This window comes from Bombina bombina, chromosome 4, assembly GCF_027579735.1.
Source record: "Bombina bombina isolate aBomBom1 chromosome 4, aBomBom1.pri, whole genome shotgun sequence".
Classification (NCBI taxonomy): domain Eukaryota; kingdom Metazoa; phylum Chordata; class Amphibia; order Anura; family Bombinatoridae; genus Bombina; species Bombina bombina.
Window position 1 is genome coordinate 1,233,897,139 of NC_069502.1, and position 20,641 is coordinate 1,233,917,779.

The 20,641-nt window shown below is 45.2% G+C and overlaps 1 protein-coding gene across 2 annotated transcripts in view; it reads right to left on the reverse strand.

Moving 5' to 3' along the window:
- Nucleotides 1–20,641, reverse strand: part of KLC4 (kinesin light chain 4) — a 253,008-nt gene that overhangs the window by 125,399 nt on the left and 106,968 nt on the right. For both annotated transcript variants that reach the window (XM_053712779.1, XM_053712781.1), the window contains exons 8-9: nucleotides 12,460–12,559; nucleotides 11,398–11,450 (exon numbers count right to left, since the gene is read on the reverse strand). In XM_053712779.1, coding sequence (XP_053568754.1) covers nucleotides 11,398–11,450; nucleotides 12,460–12,559 — 153 coding nt within the window. The remainder of the gene's footprint in view (nucleotides 1–11,397; nucleotides 11,451–12,459; nucleotides 12,560–20,641) is intronic.

A 20,641-nucleotide genomic window follows, 5' to 3' on the forward strand; every position in this document is an offset into this window, starting at 1 on the left:
GACAATTCTTTTATAGATAAAGACTGATCTTTACTGTTTAAGGTGAAATCAATACATTTAGTACACATTCTCCTATGGGGCTCCACCATGGCTTTTAAACATAATGAACAAGTATCCTCTGTTTCAGACATGTTTGTACAGACTAGCAATGAGACTAGCAAGCTTGGAAAACACTTTAAAGCAAGTTAACAAGCAATATAAAAAACGTTACTGTGCCTTTAAGAGAAACAAATTTTGACAAAATTTGAAATAACAGTGAAAAAAGGCAGTTACACTAACAACATTTTTACAGTGTATGTAACAAGTCAGCAGAGCATTGCACCCACTTGCAAATGGATGATTAACCCCTTAATAACAAAAACGGAATAATAAATGACAAAAACGTTTTTTAAACACAGTCACAACAACTGCCAGAGTCTACTGTGGTTGTTACCCTCCTCAAACACGACTTTGAAGCCTTTTGAGCCCTTCAGAGATGTCCTGTATCATGCAGAGGGAAGCTGAATGTCTCTGTCAGTATTTTTATCTGCACAGAAAAGCACTAAAAAAGGCCCCTCCCACTCATATTACAACAGTGTAAAGACTCAGGAAACTGTTTCTAGGCAAAAATCAAGCCAGCCATGTGGAAAAAAACTAGGCCCCAATAAGTTTTGTCACCAAACATATATAAAAACGATTAACATGCCAGCAAACGTTTTATATTACACTTTTATAAGAGTATGTATCTCTGTTAATAAGCCTGATACCAGTCGCTATCACTGCATTTAAGGCTTAACTTACATTAATCCGGTATCAGCAGCATTTTTCTAGCAAATTCCATCCCTAGAAATATGTTAACTGCACATCTTATTGCAGGAAAACCTGCACGCCATTCCCCCTCTGAAGTTACCTCACTCCTCAGAATATGTGAGAACGGCAGTGGATCTTAGTTACTTCTGCTAAGATCATAGAAATCACAGGCAGATTCTTCTTCTAATGCTGCCTGAGATGAAACAGTACACTCCGGTACCATTAAAAAAATAACAAACTTTTGATTGAAGTTAAAAAACTAACTATAATACACCACTCTCCTCTTACTACGTCCATCTTTGTTGAGAGTTGCAAGAGAATGACTGGATATGGCAGTGAGGGGGATATCATATAATACACTCAAGCAAGTGAATATATTCAGGGATTTTACACACCACCCTGGAGCTGCTCTAACATCAAAACCAAATACCCTGAACATAAAGAGATAATGGTCAAAGCACCAATCACAAAGTCAGTAAACTAATTAGGTATAGCGCCAGCGTTAGTCAAGTGAATGATACCACTGCTATTCATATCAGTCAGACATGGAAACTAATTAGGTATAGTGTCAGCCTTAGTTAAGTGAATGATACCGTTGCCCTTCATATCAATCAGACATAGAAACTGACAATAACTAAGGAAGATCACAGTATGTGACACACAAATAGCACACCCTTTGACCAAAAAGGACAGACACCTGGGCGAAACAGAGACCTGTCACTGCAGCCCCTTCTGAGTCTCATCTAGCTCCTACAAACACTAGGAGACCCCTTACATTTAGCCCGCACCGTAACTAAAAGGAGGAGGAGGAGAATAGGGCATAAATTAAAAGTAAGGGCGCGCATTGCCTAAAAGGGGAACTCTGTATGAGGAAGAGAGAGATCTCCCGCCATCATCGGCATGGAAAATAGGCCACGCCCACATAACGGCCTTCCGCTTAACATCGCATTGAATGAACCGCGCCATACTAAACATAATAAAAGGAAGACACCATGTATCTTAATGCGCCCACGGATATGATATAAGCCACAGATATGAGCAGCATACAGGCCGACAAGCCGGCAGAGCCCGGAAAGTAGGGTTGCACCGATACCGATACTAGTATCGGTGCCGATACCAAGTATTTGCATGAGTACTTGTATTTGTGCAAATGCACTGATACTTAAACCGATACCTCCAATTCCTACCCATACGCCATCTTGAGGGGTTTTTCAAACTGCATGTTCCCATTTTATTTAAAGCTGGAGTGGAGACTTAACTAAAAATTGTTCACTTCTGTTCTGCCAATACAAATTACTGTTATTTGTATTATTGTACGTCAGAGCAGTGCTCCAAAAGCTGCTACTTTACAGCTGGAGGCCTACCTGGGAGAGATCACTGTAGATCACACAATTATGCTCAAAACATACTGTACTCTGAGGAACATCCTTAGCCAGGGCTGGACTGGGAATAAAAAGCAGCCATGGAAAAATATGAAGACCAGCCCTATTTTCTGTTGAGTCAGTAAAATGCAAATGCCCCATTTTTCTCAAAGGGGATTAAATTATATTACTTTGTATTAAGTACAAATGTCAGATTGATGAGTTATATAGGCACCCAACACAATTGCATCCAGTAATTACCCCTTTAAATTGTTATTAATAATATATGTTATTGTAATATTTTTATTTATAAACATGTTCTGTGAACTTTGTGACAACAAGCACATAAAACTGTTTTATTATTTCAAAATGTCTTTTGAGATACAGTTCATAATTATAAAGAAGCGATCGTAAATCATTAGTCTGTATTGTGCTTGGTAAACTGTCATATGACATTAAAAAAAGTATTGGTAATTGGTATCGGTGAGTATTTGAAAAAAAGTATTGGTACTTGTACTCGGTCTTAAAAAAAATGGTATCGGTGCAACCCTACCGGAAAGGAATCAGAATAGCTTTATAGAGAGACTATCTACTCTCCCTTCACACATCCACACAATAGTGAAAATAAAGGCTTAAAGACAGTAAGGATATCGGTTACACTTAATAGGCCAAACGATCAAGCGAAATGGCGCCAAAAATATCAGCTTCGCCCAAGCAATTGCAACGAATACTGATTGCTAAGGATCCCTCATGGATGGATGATCCTATTTGCAGGATATATGAAAGAGTGAGCAGAGCTAGCCAGGATTAAATCCTGCGACCTGCAAGTCACACAAATACTTCCAGGCAGGAGTTTCCACTGGCGCAATGTAAGCTGCGCCACAGATGTCCAGTCAGCTTCACAAAACCGGCCTCCAAAAAGTTATCATAGGTATTTTTGCCTCAACCTAGTGGCAATTCTACCTGTGGAAAGAGCTAGTACAGAGACCCCATGCATGTGAAAAAGGAAGTGACTGTCATAAACCTCTTCCTAGGTCCATAAACAATAAAGGGAATAAAGATGTATATCCCTATCTCCCTCTGAAAACATGTCACATGTGCCCCACATTGCTTCACATACACTCGTTGCCTTAACTGCCTAACCGGCAGCCCAGAGCCCTATACCTACTGCCCTTCGAGTAAATCACAAACTTGAAGAGATTTTAACTGTCGCCAGACTCCATTACTCAAAAGAGGGAATTAACCCCCAAAGAGCTAGGGCCTTCTCACCTAAAAGGAATATAAGCACTTATCTTAGGAGCATCAGCTGCAGGGCAGGCACAACATCTCAGGTATGACAGACTCAGATGACCTCTGACAGGGACCTGAAGAGAACGAAAAGCAGAGTAAACAACCCTGGTTTCAATACAGGGGTTAGCATAAATTGTTAGAGGAAAAGCAAGGACTACCCTGCCGACCTCCAACAGCTAAAAGCCACCATAACTCTTACTAAAGAGGATTACATGGACACAGCATTGCCCCAATCCTTACTTGCAGGAAAACTACCCATTAAATAATTTTCTTCAGACACAATCTTTGCACACTTCCATGATGTACAAAGGCAAAGAATGACTGTGGATTATGGAAAGTGGGAGGGATGCATAAAGCTTTTGCTGGAGTGTTCTTCGCCTCCTAGTGGCCAGGAGTTGAATTCCCACTAGTAATTAGAATGGATTTGTGGACTCTACATGCCATTGGAAAGAAACAACGTATTTCCATCACATCACTCCCTCTACAACCCCAATAAAAAAACAACACCTTCTATTCATCCCAAATATACCAAAAAACAATCCTGTCTCTTCAAATCACCCATCACATTCCTCTCGAAAACACACCCATCCTTCCTTCAAAGATTTTCATCCCGGTGACGTCCTATAGCACACAAAACAGACCAAAGCAGGCACCAAAAGACCAACCAAAAAGCAGACCAGACGAGATACCAAAGGACCAACCAACAAGCAGACTCCACCAGACACCAAAAGACCAACCAACAAGCAGTACACACCAGACACCAAAAGACCAACCAACAAGTAGACCCCACCAGACCCCAACAAGCAGACCCCACCAGACACCAAAAGACCAACCAACAAGCAGACCGCAACTGACACCAAAAGACCAACCAACAAGCAGACCACACAAGACACCAAAAACTATCCAACAAGCAGACAACACCAGACATCAAAAGACCAACCAACAAGCAGACTACACCAGACAGCAAAAGACCAACCAACAAGCAGACCACACCAGAAACCAAAAACTATCCAACAAGCAGACAACACCAGACATCAAAAGACCAACCAACAAGCAGACCACACCAGACATCAAAAGACCAACCAACAAGCAGACTACACCAGACAGCAAAAGACCAACCGACAAGCAGACCACACCAGAAACCAAAAGACCGACCTACAAGCAGACATAAAAGACCAACCAACAAGCAGACCGCAACAGACACCAAAAGACCAACCAACAAGCAGACCGCAACAGACACCAAAAGACCAACCAACAAGCAGACCACACAAGATCCCAAAAGACCAACCAAAAAACAGACCACATCAGACACCAAAATATCAACCAACAAGCAGACCACACCAGACACCAAAGACTATCTAACAAGCAGACACCAAAAGACCAACCAAAAAGCAGACCACTCCAGACACCAAGAACAACCAACAAGCAGACAACACCAATCATCAAAAGACCAACCAACAAACAGACCACATCAGACACCAAAAGACCAACCAACAAGCAGACATCAAAAGACCAACCAACAAGCAGACCACACCAGACACCAAAGACTATCTAACAAGCAGACACCAAAAGACCAACCAAAAAGCAGACCACTCCAGACACCAAGACCAACCAACAAGCAGACAACACCAATAATCAAAAGACCAACAAACAAGCAGACCACACCAGACACCAAAAGACCAACCAACAAGCAGACACCAAAAGACCAACCAACAAGCAGACCACACGAGACACCAAAAGACTGACCAACAAGCAGACCACACCAGACAGCAAAAGACCAACCAACAATCAGACCACACCAGACACCAAAAGACTGACCTACAAGCAGACCACACCAGACACCAAAAGACCAACCAACAAGCAGACATCAAAAGACCAACCAACAAGCAGACTGCAACAGACACCAAAAGACCACCCAACAAGCAGACCACACAAGATCCCAAAAGACCAACCAACAAGCAGACCACACCAGACACCAAAAGACCGATCCACAAGCAGACCACACCAGACAGCAAAAGACCAACCAACAAGCAGACCACACCAGACAGCAAAAGACCAACCAACAAGCAGACCACACCAGACACCAAAAGACCGACCTACAAGCAGACCACACCAGAAACCAAAAGACCGACCTACAAGCAGATCGCAACAGACACTAAAACACCAACCAACAAGCAGACCGCAACAGACACCAAAAGACCAACCAAAAAGCAGACCACACGAGATCCCAAAAGACCAACCAACAAGCAGACCACATCAGACACCAAAATATCAACCAACGAGCAGACCACACCAGACACCAAAGACTATCTAACAAGCAGACACCAAAAGACCAACCTACAAGCAGACCACTCCAGACACCAAGACCAACCAACAAGCAGACAACACCAAACATCAAACACCAGACACCAAAAGACAAACCAACAAGCAGACATCAAAAGACCAACCAACAAGCAGACCGCAACAGACACCAAAAGACCAACCAACAAGCAGACCACACCAGACACCAAAAGACTGACCAACAAGCAGATAACACCAGACACCAAAAGACCAACCAACAAACAGACCACATCAGACACCAAAAGACCAACCAACAAGCAGACATCAAAAGACCAACCAACAAGCAGAGCACACCAGACACCAAAAGACCAACCAACAAGCAGACAACACCAGACACCAAAAGACTGACCAACAAGCAGACCACACCAGACACCAAAAGACCAACCAACAAGCAGACCACACCAGACACCAAAAGACTGACCTACAAGCAGACCACACCAGACACCAAAAGACCAACCAACAAGCAGACATAAAAGACCAACCAACAAGTAGACCGCAACAGACACCAAAAGACCAACCAACAAGCAGACCACACAAGATCCCAAAAGACCAACCAACAAGCAGACAACACCAGACATCAAAAGACCAACCAACAAACAGACCACATCAGACACCAAAAGACCAACCAACAAGCAGACATCAAAAGACCAACCAACAAGCAGACCACACCAGACACCAAAAGACCACCCAACAAGCAGACCACACAAGATCCCAAAAGACCAACCAACAAGCAGACCACACCAGACACCAAAAGACCGATCCACAAGCAGACCACACCAGACAGCAAAAGACCAACCAACAAGCAGACCACACCAGACAGCAAAAGACCAACCAACAAGCAGACCACACCAGACACCAAAAGACCGACCTACAAGCAGACCACACCAGAAACCAAAAGACTAACCTACAAGCAGATCGCAACAGACACTAAAACACCAACCAACAAGCAGACCGCAACAGACACCAAAAGACCAACCAAAAAGCAGACCACACGAGATCCCAAAAGACCAACCAACAAGCAGACCACATCAGACACCAAAATATCAACCAACGAGCAGACCACACCAGACACCAAAGACTATCTAACAAGCAGACACCAAAAGACCAACCTACAAGCAGACCACTCCAGACACCAAGACCAACCAACAAGCAGACAACACCAAACATCAAACACCAGACACCAAAAGACAAACCAACAAGCAGACATCAAAAGTCCAACCAACAAGCAGACCGCAACAGACACCAAAAGACCAACCAACAAGCAGACCACACCAGACACCAAAAGACTGACCAACAAGCAGATAACACCAGACACCAAAAGACCAACCAACAAACAGACCACATCAGACACCAAAAGACCAACCAACAAGCAGACATCAAAAGACCAACCAACAAGCAGAGCACACCAGACACCAAAAGACCAACCAACAAGCAGACAACACCAGACACCAAAAGACTGACCAACAAGCAGACCACACCAGACACCAAAAGACCAACCAACAAGCAGCCCACACCAGACACCAAAAGACTGACCTACAAGCAGACCACACCAGACACCAAAAGAACAACCAACAAGCAGACATAAAAGACCAACCAACAAGTAGACCGCAACAGACACCAAAAGACCAACCAACAAGCAGACCACACAAGATCCCAAAAGACCAACCAACAAGCAGACAACACCAGACATCAAAAGACCAACCAACAAACAGACCACATCAGACACCAAAAGACCAACCAACAAGCAGACCACACCAGACACCAAAAGACCAACCAACAAGCAGACCACACCAGACAGCAAAAGACCAACCAACAAGCAGACCACACCAGACACCAAAAGACTGACCTACAAGCAGACCACACCAGACACCAAAAGACCAACCAACAAGCAGACATAAAAGACCAACCAACAAGCAGACCGCAACAGAAACCAAAAGACCAACCAACAAGTAGACCACACGAGATCCCAAAAGACCAACCAACAAGCAGACCACACCAGACAGCAAAAGACCAACCAACAAGCACACCACACCAGACAGCAAAAGACCAACCAACAAGCAGACCACACCAGACAGCAAAAGACCAACCAACAAGCAGACCACACCAGACAGCAAAAGACCAACCAACAAGCAGACCACACCAGACAGCAAAAGACCAACCAACAAACAGACCACATCAGAAACCAAAAGACCGACCTACAAGCAGACCGCAACAGACACCAAAAGACCAACCAAAAAGCAGACCACACGAGATCCCAAAAGACCAACCAACAAGCAGACCACATCAGACACCAAAATATCAACCAACGAGCAGACCACACCAGACACCAAAGACTATCTAACAAGCAGACACCAAAAGACCAACCTACAAGCAGACCACTCCAGACACCAAGACCAACCAACAAGCAGACAACACCAAACATCAAACACCAGACACCAAAAGACAAACCAACAAGCAGACATCAAAAGACCAACCAACAAGCAGACTGCAACAGACACCAAAAGACCAACCAACAAGCAGACCACACCAGACACCAAAAGACCAACCAACAAGCAGACCACACCAGACAGCAAAAGACCAACCAACAAGCAGACCACACCAGACACCAAAAGACTGACCTACAAGCAGACCACACCAGACACCAAAAGACCAACCAACAAGCAGACATAAAAGACCAACCAACAAGCAGACCGCAACAGAAACCAAAAGACCAACCAACAAGTAGACCACACGAGATCCCAAAAGACCAACCAACAAGCAGACAACACCAGACATCAAAAGACCAACCAACAAACAGACCACATCAGACACCAAAAGACCAACCAACAAGCAGACCACACCAGACACCAAAAGACCAACCAACAAGCAGACCACACCAGACAGCAAAAGACCAACCAATAAGCAGACCACACCAGACACCAAAAGACTGACCTACAAGCAGACCACACCAGACACCAAAAGACCAACCAACAAGCAGACATAAAAGACCAACCAACAAGCAGACCGCAACAGAAACCAAAAGACCAACCAACAAGTAGACCACACGAGATCCCAAAAGACCAACCAACAAGCAGACCACACCAGACAGCAAAAGACCAACCAACAAGCACACCACACCAGACAGCAAAAGACCAACCAACAAGCAGACCACACCAGACAGCAAAAGACCAACCAACAAGCAGACCACACCAGACAGCAAAAGACCAACCAACAAGCAGACCACACCAGACAGCAAAAGACCAACCAACAAACAGACCACATCAGAAACCAAAAGACCGACCTACAAGCAGACCGCAACAGACACCAAAAGACCAACCAAAAAGCAGACCACACGAGATCCCAAAAGACCAACCAACAAGCAGACCACATCAGACACCAAAATATCAACCAACGAGCAGACCACACCAGACACCAAAGACTATCTAACAAGCAGACACCAAAAGACCAACCTACAAGCAGACCACTCCAGACACCAAGACCAACCAACAAGCAGACAACACCAAACATCAAACACCAGACACCAAAAGACAAACCAACAAGCAGACATCAAAAGACCAACCAACAAGCAGACTGCAACAGACACCAAAAGACCAACCAACAAGCAGACCACACCAGACACCAAAAGACTGACCAACAAGCAGATAACACCAGACACCAAAAGACCAACCAACAAACAGACATCAAAAGACCAACCAACAAGCAGAGCACACCAGACACCAAAAGACCAACCAACAAGCAGACAACACCAGACACCAAAAGACTGACCAACAAGCAGACCACACCAGACACCAAAAGACCAACCAACAAGCAGACCACACCAGACACCAAAAGACTGACCTACAAGCAGACCACACCAGACACCAAAAGACCAACCAACAAGCAGACATAAAAGACCAACCAACAAGTAGACCGCAACAGACACCAAAAGACCAACCAACAAGCAGACCACACAAGATCCCAAAAGACCAACCAACAAGCAGACAACACCAGACATCAAAAGACCAACCAACAAACAGACCACATCAGACACCAAAAGACCAACCAACAAGCAGACATCAAAAGACCAACCAACAAGCAGACCACACCAGACAGCAAAAGACCAACCAACAAGCAGACCACACCAGACAGCAAAAGACCAACCAACAAGCAGACCACACCAGACACCAAAAGACTGACCTACAAGCAGACCACACCAGACACCAAAAGACCAACCAACAAGCAGACATAAAAGACCAACCAACAAGCAGACCGCAACAGAAACCAAAAGACCAACCAACAAGTAGACCACACGAGATCCCAAAAGACCAACCAACAAGCAGACCACACCAGACAGCAAAAGACCAACCAACAAGCAGACCACACCAGACAGCAAAAGACCAACCAACAAGCAGACCACACCAGACAGCAAAAGACCAACCAACAAACAGACCACATCAGAAACCAAAAGACCGACCTACAAGCAGACCGCAACAGACACCAAAAGACCAACCAACAAGCAGACCGCAACAGACACCAAAAGACCAACCAACAAGCAGACCACACGAGATCCCAAAAGACCAACCAACAAGCAGACCACATCAGACACCAAAATATCAACCAACAAGCAGACCACACCAGACACCAAAGACTATCTAACAAGCAGACACCAAAAGACCAACCAACAAGCAGACCACTCCAGACACCAAGACCAACCAACAAGCAGACATCAAAACACCAACCAACAAGCAGACCGCAACAGACACAAAAAGACCAACCAACAAGCAGACCACACCAGACACCAAAAGACTGACCAACAAGCAGACCAATCCAGACACCAAGACCAACCAACAAGCAGACAACACCAGACATCAAAAGACCAACCAACAAACACACCACATCAGACACCAAAAGACCAACCAACAAGCAGACATCAAAAGACCAACCAACAAGCAGACCACACCAGACACCAAAAGACCAACCAACAAGCAGACCACACCAGAAAGCAAAAGACCAACCAACAAGCAGACCACACCAGACACCAAAAGACTGACCTACAAGCAGACCACACCAGACACCAAAAGACCGACCCACAAGCAGACCACACCAGACAGCAAAAGACCAACCAACAAGCAGACCACACCAACCACCAAAAGACCAACCAACAAGCAGTCCACACCAGACACCAAAAGACCATACAAAAAGCAGACCACACAGACAGCAAAAGACCAACCAACAAGCAGACACCAAAAGACCATCCAACAGGCAGACCACACCAGACAGCAAAAGACCAACCAGCAAGCAGACCACACCAGACACCAAAAGACCAACCCACAAGCAGACCACACCAGACACCAAAAGACCAACCCACAAGCAGACCACACCAGACACCAAAAGACCGACCCACAAGCAGACCACACCAGACAGCAAAAGACCAAACAACAAGCAGACCACACCAGACACCAAAAGACCAACCAATAAGACCACACCAGACAACAAAAGACCAACCAACAAGCAGACCACACCAGACACCAAAAGAACAACCAACAAGCAGACCACACAAGACACCAAAAGACCAACCAACAAGCAGACCACATCAGACACCAAAGACCAAGGCAAAGAATACATGTGTGGTATTTACCTTGCTCAGCTCCTCCCTCTCCTCTGCATGCATCCAGATGGGCTTGTGGTCATCTAAAAGAAAGAGAGTTATAGGGCAAATGTCTGGTGCGCCAGCCGACACCCACCTAGCATACAGTACTAGAGCTCCCAGTCTACACCCACCTAGCATACAGTACTAGAGAACCCAATCTACACCCACCTAGCACACAGTACCAGAGGCCCTAGACTCCACTCCCATAGCATACAGTACTAGAGGTCACAGCCTAAAGACCTCTAGCATACAGTACCAGAGGCCACAGCCTACACTCCCATAGCATACAGTACTAGAGACCGCAGCTTACACTCCCATAGCATACAGTACTAGAGACCCCAGCCTACACTCCCATAGCATACAGTACTAGAGGCTCCAGCCTACACTCCCCTTTAACACACTGTAGTAGAGGCCCCAGCCTACAATCCTATAGCCCATGGTACTAGCGACCCCAATCTACACCCCTCTAGCACACTGTATTAGAGGCCCCAGCCTACAGTCCTCTAGCATAGGTACTAGAGGCCCCAGCCTACACTCCCATAGCATACAGTACTAGAGGCCCCAGCCTACACTCCCATAGCAAACGGTACCAGAGGCCCCAGCCTACACTCCCATAGCATACTGTACCAGAGGCACCAGCCTACACTCCCATAGCATACGGTACTAGAGGCCCCAGCCTACACTCCCATAGCATACTGTACCAGAGGCACCAGCCTACACTCCCATAGCATACTGTACCAGAGGCACCAGCCTACACTCCCATAGCATACGGTACTAGAGGCCCCAGCCTATACTCCCATAGCATACGGTACCAGAGGCCCCAGCCTACACTCCCATAGTACACGGTACTAGCGGCCCCAGCCTACAACCCCCAGCATACAGAACAAGAATCCCCTGTCTACACCACCAAGAGCATACAGTACTATAGGCCAAAGCTACAAATGAGTGCAGCGAGTGCTGCAGTACAATAAAATGTTCTGCTCTCGGGGTGGTGTGGGGGGGGGGGGCAGGATTTTATCTTTAGCAGATTGGTGACCATATGTAACTCACCATCCACGGACCCAAACTCCTTGACATGAGCCTGTGTGAGTATGTCCTTGTACAGCTGCTCAGCCGCTTTGTACTTGCCTTGCTTTAGGTAGCAAGAGGCCTGGAAGACACACAATCACGTATATTAGCGGAAGTCTAACAATATTACTGGTCGACAGGAGTAGATTATTACTGACAAAGTTCTTGGTGCTGACAATCTCTATGCTCTTTTTAACCTAGACCTTAAAACTTAGTGGCCCCTTAGAGCTGGTACAACATAGGGCGATCAAACAGGGGACCATAGCAAGTGTAAAGTAATATGCTCACATGTGGTAAAACTGTGTGTAAGGACTCACTGAAATAAGTATTGTTAAACATTTTACAGACAGAGGCAATAAAGGGTTTCATGTAGACCCTTTATTTCCATTGAATGATTCTGTGAAGTAAGAGAGTCCTGAAGAGTCTCTGTACTTTACAACACTTTGATGCCCAAACCAGGAAATACATAATGTTCATAGCTGTACTGCAGGGTTCAGTATGAGTGGCTGTGACTAGCGGCTCTTGAATGACCTGTTTAACTGGACGCCTACTTGAGAAGATCAGACAGAGCTACACTTTACATCCCCTGGCACATCACCCAAATGGCGAGTATGTATCCAAACCAACATAAGACATTTTGGCGGTGCATTCTAAAAGCAAAAACATAAATTATGCTTACCTGATAATTTCATTTCCATTGTGGGGAGGAGAGTCCACGGCTTCATTCATTACTTATGGGAATTAAGAAACTGGCCACCAGGAGGAGGCAAAGACACCAAAGCCAAAGGCTTAAATACCTCCCCCACTCCCCTCATCCCCCAGTCATTCTGCCGAGGGGAACAAGGAACAGTAGGAGAAATATCAGGGTATAAATGGTGCCAGAAGAAAATATTAAATTTAGGGCCCCCACCGGAGATACGGGTGGGAGCCGTGGACTCTCCTCCCCACGATGGAAATTAAATTATCAGGTAAGCATAATTTATGTTTTCCATCTAAAGGGGAGGAGAGTCCACGGCTTCATTCATTATTTTTAGGAAACATATACCCAAGCTCTAGAGGACACTGAATGAAACCGGGAGGGTAAAGACGGGCCCTTAAACTGAGGGCACCACAGCCTGTAGAAACTTTCTCCCAAAAACAGCTTCCGCAGAAGCAAAGCCGTAAAATTTGTAAAACTTTGTGAAAGTATGCAAGGAGGACCAGGTAGCCGCCTTACAAATCTCCATAGAAGCATCATTTTTGAAGGCCCAAGATGAAGCCACTGCTCTAGTCTAGTGGAATGAGCCGTAATCCTCTGAGGGGGCTTGAGTCCCGCCGTCTCATAGGTGAGGCGGATCAAGCTCCTCAACCAAGAGGACAAAGCAGTAGCAGAGGCCCGCTGACCCCTGCACTTCCCCTAATAGACTACAAAAAGAGTTAGATTGTCTGAAATCTTTAGTCGTCTGAAGATAGAACTTCAAGGCACGAACCACATCCAGATTATGAAGTAGCCTCTCCTTAGATGAAGAGGGGCTAGGGCACAAAGAAGGAACAACAATTTCCTAATTGATGTTATGGTCAGACACCACCATGGGAAGAAATCCCAAGCCAGTGCGAAGGACAGACTTTTATCCGCATGAAACACCAGATAAGGGGGCTCATGTTGCAAAGCCGCCAGTTTGGAAACTCTGCGGACCGACGCAATGGCTAACAGGAAGAGAACCTTCCAAGACAGGATCTTCAAGAGAATTCATAGGCTCAAAGGGAGCCCGCTGTAAAACCTTAAGGACCAAATTCAAGCTCCATGGGGGAGCAGACTGCCGAAAAACATGCCTGATTCTAGACAGGGCCTGAACAAAAGATTGAATGTCAGGAAGCTCAGCGAGCTTCCTATGCAACAACACGGAAAGAGCCGAAATCTGTCCCTTCAAGGAACTAGTGGCAAGACCCTTCTCCAAACCTTCTTGGAGAAAGGACAAAATCCTGGATACCTTCACCTTGTGCCAAGGATATCCATGTCTCTCACACCAGGACAAGTAAACGTTCCACACCTTATGGTAGATGCGCCGAGTAACAGGCTTCCTCGCCTGAACTAGAGCATCAATCACGGTTTCAGAAAACCCTCTCTTGGCTAGGACTAAGCGTTCAATCTCCACGCAGTCAGCTTCAGAGAATCTAGATTCCAATGTTGAAAAGGACACTGTTCCAGCAGATCCCAGCGACAGGGTAACCTCCACGGCGGAGAGGATGACATCTCCACCAGATCCGCAAACCACGTCCTCCATGGCCATGAAGGAGCAATCAGAATGGACGAAGCTCTCGTCCGCTTTATGCGTGCCACTATATGAGGTAGAAGCGGAATCGGAGGAAAAATGTACACTAGGCTGAACTCCCAAGGAACCGCCAATGCATCTATCAGCTCCGCTTGGGGGTCCCTCGACCTCGAACCGTATCAGGGAAGCTTGAAATTTAATTGGGATGCCATGAGATCAATCTCTGACGTCCCCCATCTGAGACAAATCTCTGCAAACACCTCGGGGTGAAGAGACCATTCTCCCGGATGAAAGGTTTTCCTGCTGAGAAAGTCCACTTCCCAGTTGTCCACTTCAGGGATGTGGATCGCTGAGAGCGAACAGCTGTGGGCCTCCGCCCACTCCAGAATCCGAGACACCTCCCTAATTGCCAGGAAGCTCCTCGTACCCCCCATGTGGTTGATGTATGCCACCGAGGTAATGTTGTCCGTCTGGAACCTGATGAAGTTGCAATCCCCCAGACAGGGCCATGCCTTCAAAGCATTGTAGATCTCTCACAGTTCCAGGATATTTAAAGGAAGAAGAGACTCCAGTCAAGACCATTTTCCCTGTGCCATCCTGGCATCCCAAACAGCTCCCAATCCCGTCAGACACGTCCGTGGTCACAATTTCCCAGGACGGTCTCAAGAAGGATGTCCCCATGGACAACTGGACCAGATGGATCCACCATGAGAGGGAAGTCAGTGTCCGCGCATCCATGGATATCAGCTGTAACAGATCGGAATGATCGCCGTTCCACTGTCTCAACATGCACAGTTGAAAAGGTCTGAGACGAAATCTTGTGAAAGGAATGACGTCTATGCTGGAGACCATGAGCCTAATCACCTCTATACACTGAGCCACTGAGGGACTCCTTGAGGACTGAAGGGCAAGACAGGAAAACGCAATCTTCCTGGGTCGCTGATCTGTGAGGAATATCTTCATGGACGCGGAGTCTAGAATCGTGCCCAGAAACTCCACCCTGTTGCTGGGAACCAGGGAGCTTTTTCCAGAGTTGATCTTTCAACCGTGAGATTGAAGTAACAGAAGCAGAGCCCTTGAGTTGGCTTCTGCCAGAAAAAAGGACGGTGCCTGAACTAGAATGTCGTCCAGGTAGGGCGCCGCCGCAATACCTCTGGATCTGGCCACTGCAAACAGGGTCCCCAGAACCTTCATGAAGACTCTCGGGGCCGTCACAAGACTGAAAGGAAGGGCCACAAATTGAAAGTATTGGTCCAGAAACACAAATCTGAGAAATTTGAAATGGTCCTTGTGAATTGGAATATGCAGGTAGGCATCTTTCAAGTCTATTGTGGTCATGAACTGCCCCTCTTGAACTAGAGGCAAAATGGAACTGATCGTTTCCATTTTGAACGATGGAAAGGACAGGAACTTGTTTAAACACTTTAAATCCAAAATCGGGCAGAACCTCCTTCTTTGGAACCACAGACAGATTTGAATAGTACCCTAGACCCCTTTCTGCATGGGGTACTGGTACGATAACGCCTAGAGATGAGAGATCCCTCACACACTCTAGAAAGGCCTCTCTCTTTTCCGGTTTTGAAGACAGGTTTGAAACAAGGAATCTGCCCCTGGGCGGAAGGGACCTGAATTCTATCCTGTAACCGTGAGTGACAACCTCCAGAACCCAAGGTTCCTAAACATCCGGCAAACAGGCGTCGGAGAAGCGAGACAATCTGCCCCCTAGTTGGTCCGTAGACCTGTCGGGGGCCGCCCCATCATACAGATTTAGTTTCGGCGGGCTTCTTGTTCTGCTTAGACTTGTTCCAAGCCTGAGCAGGCTTCCAGGCTCCCTTAGGTTGTTCCGCCTTCGCGGCAGGCTGCTGGCGCTGGGCCTTTTCTGCACGAAAATGAAAAAAATTAGAACCCTTAGGTCTAGCCTTCTTATCCTGGGGCAGGAAGGCGCCCTTGCCTCCCATAACCGTGGATATAATCGAGTCCAGGCCTGGACCGAACAGAATATTACCTTGAAAGGGCAGGGACAGTAACTTCAGTTTAGAAGTCATGTCCGACTAGAAACATGGGGATAAGGGAGCTGTTAAAAATAATTCTGGATATGTGTATAATTATAACAGAGGTGCAGACCCTATAATACTATAATCAAAAAGATATATGGAGAAAGAAAATAAGGATAAGTGATCCATATAAAAAGATAGGGAATTCAGCACTCTTCACTACACATTTAGGAAAATTGATATGAGTAAAATCCTAAATATCTATATATAGAGATGAGTGTGGAGCCTGGTGGATACAAAGAATTAACTTGACAACTAGCATGCGTTCAAAGCACCAATAGTTTATTATTTACAAAAAGAAAAAATTAGTGAAAACTTAAAATATAAAACCAAAAAATTATATATAAAGCTTGATATCTAAGAGAGACGTCTCATGGGAAATTTTGTCATATATATAAGCATAACTTATAAAATGGCTTAAAATAATAGTGAACCTGCAACACCTCTATCAGAGGACAACCCCAAAATTTTGGTTATACAAGGGTGATGTTGTCATAGTAATATCTTGAGGATCTATGGAGTTCACTTAGACATAAAGCCAGAGTTGAAAATAAAACCACAATTTCAATGGTTATGCAAAGAGTGACACATGTACAGCAATTTCACTATACCAAGTCTCAAACACAACACCAAAATCAGAGGACAGTCCCAAATGAAAGGGTTAATACTGTCATGATATAAGCATAGGATCTATGTGTTTAAAGATGGGTATTGCGCAGCAAGTTTAAACAGTGTGATACAATTTCAATATGAATCAACAGCATAAGAAAAAGATAGCTGATAATCAGTCCTTCCAGACCGGCTGTGAGAAGCGCAAACCAGGCATCCACTTATTTTGCGGGAGGAAAGAAGATGTAAATTTCCACTGCCTGTATGAAATAATATTTCTCGTGCACTCACAGTCTTTTTCAAAATGGTGAGATGCTGGATCCTTGAGCTGCTGCAATCCGGTAAGTGTTGGAGTTGAGAACAAACAATAAGTCACTTAGACCAATCCAAAAGTAAAAACGAATCCCACAGGTAGGTGTCTCATCAGAGAGATCAGCTGCTGCAACTGCCTACGCGCGTTTCATCCCCTTGACTGACAGGGACTTCCTCAGGGCTGACGTCATAGTCCTAAATCCGGCCTTTTATAGGCCAAATTAAAACACGCCTCCGGGGATCAATGAAAGTATAAATGCAACAATGAAACAATAATTTACATGATATATATTTACACAATTCCTACGTAACATACATTAAGTAATAAAACTGGGTATTTTAGAACGCATGCAAACAAATTTCAAGTAAAACAAAAAATCGTGTGAATGATATTGCTGGGGGCGGAACCAATAAGTGAAAGTAGCCCCAAATGCACAGAGGGCACCGATAAGGGTTCAATTATAAAGTCCTAAAACACAGAGTTTTGTCAGTGTCAAACAAAGTATATTTTTGTAACTAGAACCGGACAATTTGTTACCGCAGAGGTCAAAAATATATAAAGAAATGTATTCGTATTTTTAGAGACCGCTGCAGGATCGAACCTAAGACCTCAAAGCTCCCTAACCTGAGAAAAAGCTAGCTACACTAGTCTTAACCCACTCATCTAAGCAGGGGAACCACATATGGTGGTAGTCTAAAGCCAATAGGCATAAAGACCCGATTGCCAATTAAATCTAACACATGGATTTACAGGCAAACCTCAGAAATTTGGGTAATTTTAGAAATATGGAGTACAACGCCCAAATTATGGGACAATAGATACAACAAAGAGAATTTCATCAAGGAAGCTTTTTTTATTATTTATTTATTATTGAGGCGAAGGTTCGAACCTGGAACCTAAAAGGTATCGAAATGTTCAATTATTTTGAAACAGTCCTAGTCCACTAGACCAAATTAACCAAAGAACAGGCCTTATTAAAAAATAAAGGACATAATTTGGTAGAATTACTTCATCTATGGTTAAAAAGCGAAAGTACATCACTCATCAAAATGATGACCAGACCAAAAGACAAGAGAAAAATTATTATTAAAATATATATAAATAATACCAAATCAAGGGTATTACAAAAAAGAAGCAAATTCAAGTTTTTCATTTAACCCAAAAGGTGCACATGTGTGCAAGCAGTATATCCAACCAGTTTCTTTTTGGAGGAGACATTGTTGTTGCTTGCGCTTAGCAGAAAGTGGTAAAGCATGGATCACCTTAGAGACTGCCGTTTGAAGTTGGCCCGCAAAATCTGGCAGCAAGCAAATCTCCCCCGAAGGGGTAACAGTCGGACCCTGAGGCGCTGCATGTGAAATAGGGGACGCAATTAGGGCACGCACCTCATGGGATGGGAGAACCCTCCGAGGTGGACGGCTCAGTAGTACTAGACATTCCTTTATTTTTAGATGTCGTAGCTTTTTCAAGGCATGTGGAACATAGTTGCGCAGTCCGGTCTACTGGAACCTCACAATAAACAAAGGTAAAAGACTTATAAAGAGGGAGTACCCTCCAACGCGTCAGAATCCTCCATAGCTTTTATCTTATTAACAAAATTAAGAACAGGCACCTTTATACCACCAATGGCCGGGGCACTCACCACCTCCTAGTACCCGGACTAGAGAAACCACTTCATCTCCTCCTTCGCAGATCAGACCGGAAGTGAAGTGACCGCCTCTGCCTAAAGGAATATTAACCCTTAATTCTGTAATTCTTTAAGATAAAAAGCGCTACACTGTGGCCCGGTCTTCTGTGTTATCAATATAATAAAAAATATAACGATCTTACCAGAATTCATGCTGTGGAACAGGAACACGGCCCTTCAAGTGTGACAGGTCGTAGCATTGCTCCTGACATGGACTTGAGAGAAGAAAGCAGTCTGCGAAACTCGTCAATGCCGATTGCTGTAGGAGCTGTTAATATGAGTCGGGATGGTGTCGCAGAGGAGAGCTCTCCCTGCATCTCCGGACTAACTTTCACCAAGGCCTGCAACTGAAAGGCTTGTTAGGGCTACTTAAACTCCTGTCCCATAGCGAAGAGTAGTACTCTCCATAAGAGACTTCTGAAACTTTGGCACCTCTCTGCCATCCTCCTGTGACAAAAGGCAAAGAATGACTGGGGGATGAGAGGAGTGGGGGAGGTATTTAAGCCTTTGGCTGGGGTGTCTTTGCCTTCTCCTGGCAGCCAGGTTCTTAATTCCCATAAGTAATGAATGAAGCCGTGGACTCTCCTCCCCTTTAGATGGAAAACCATCCACCCCTCAGTACACCAAAGCCTTGTGCTTCCGATTACCCCTACACCATATCATCATATGCTGGTTTCTTGGACCACACTGAGCACACGCCAACCCTGCAGAAACGGGAAAGACAGAAGGAAACCAGCAGACTTGTGTCATGGCTGCACCAGATTAGCGGTGAGGTCCTACTATAGTGAATCGGCTGGGATCTAACACGCTTGTAGCAAATAGCTATAGTCAGTAGCACTTGTATATTGGCTGGCTCATGCCCTAGTGTGTCTCGCCTCTCGCTTGTCTCCTGGCATCTCTACACTGCCTAGTACTCTGGCTATATCTCACTTATAATAACATTGTCTGGGGTTTTAGAATTTGGACAAATATGCGGACAAAAAACAAATTATGCTTACCTAATAATTTAATTTCCATCGATGGGAAGAGAGTCCACTGCTTCCTTCATTACTTGTGGGAATTAAGAACCTGGCCACCAGGAGGCAAAGACACCCCCAGCCAAAGGCTTAAATACCTCCCCCCACTCCCCTTATCCCCCAGTCATTCTGAAAAGGGAACAAGGAACAGTAGGAGAAACATCAGGGTATAAATGGTGCCAGAAGAATAAAATTACATTTAATCCGTCCACCGGAGAAACGGGCAGGTGCCG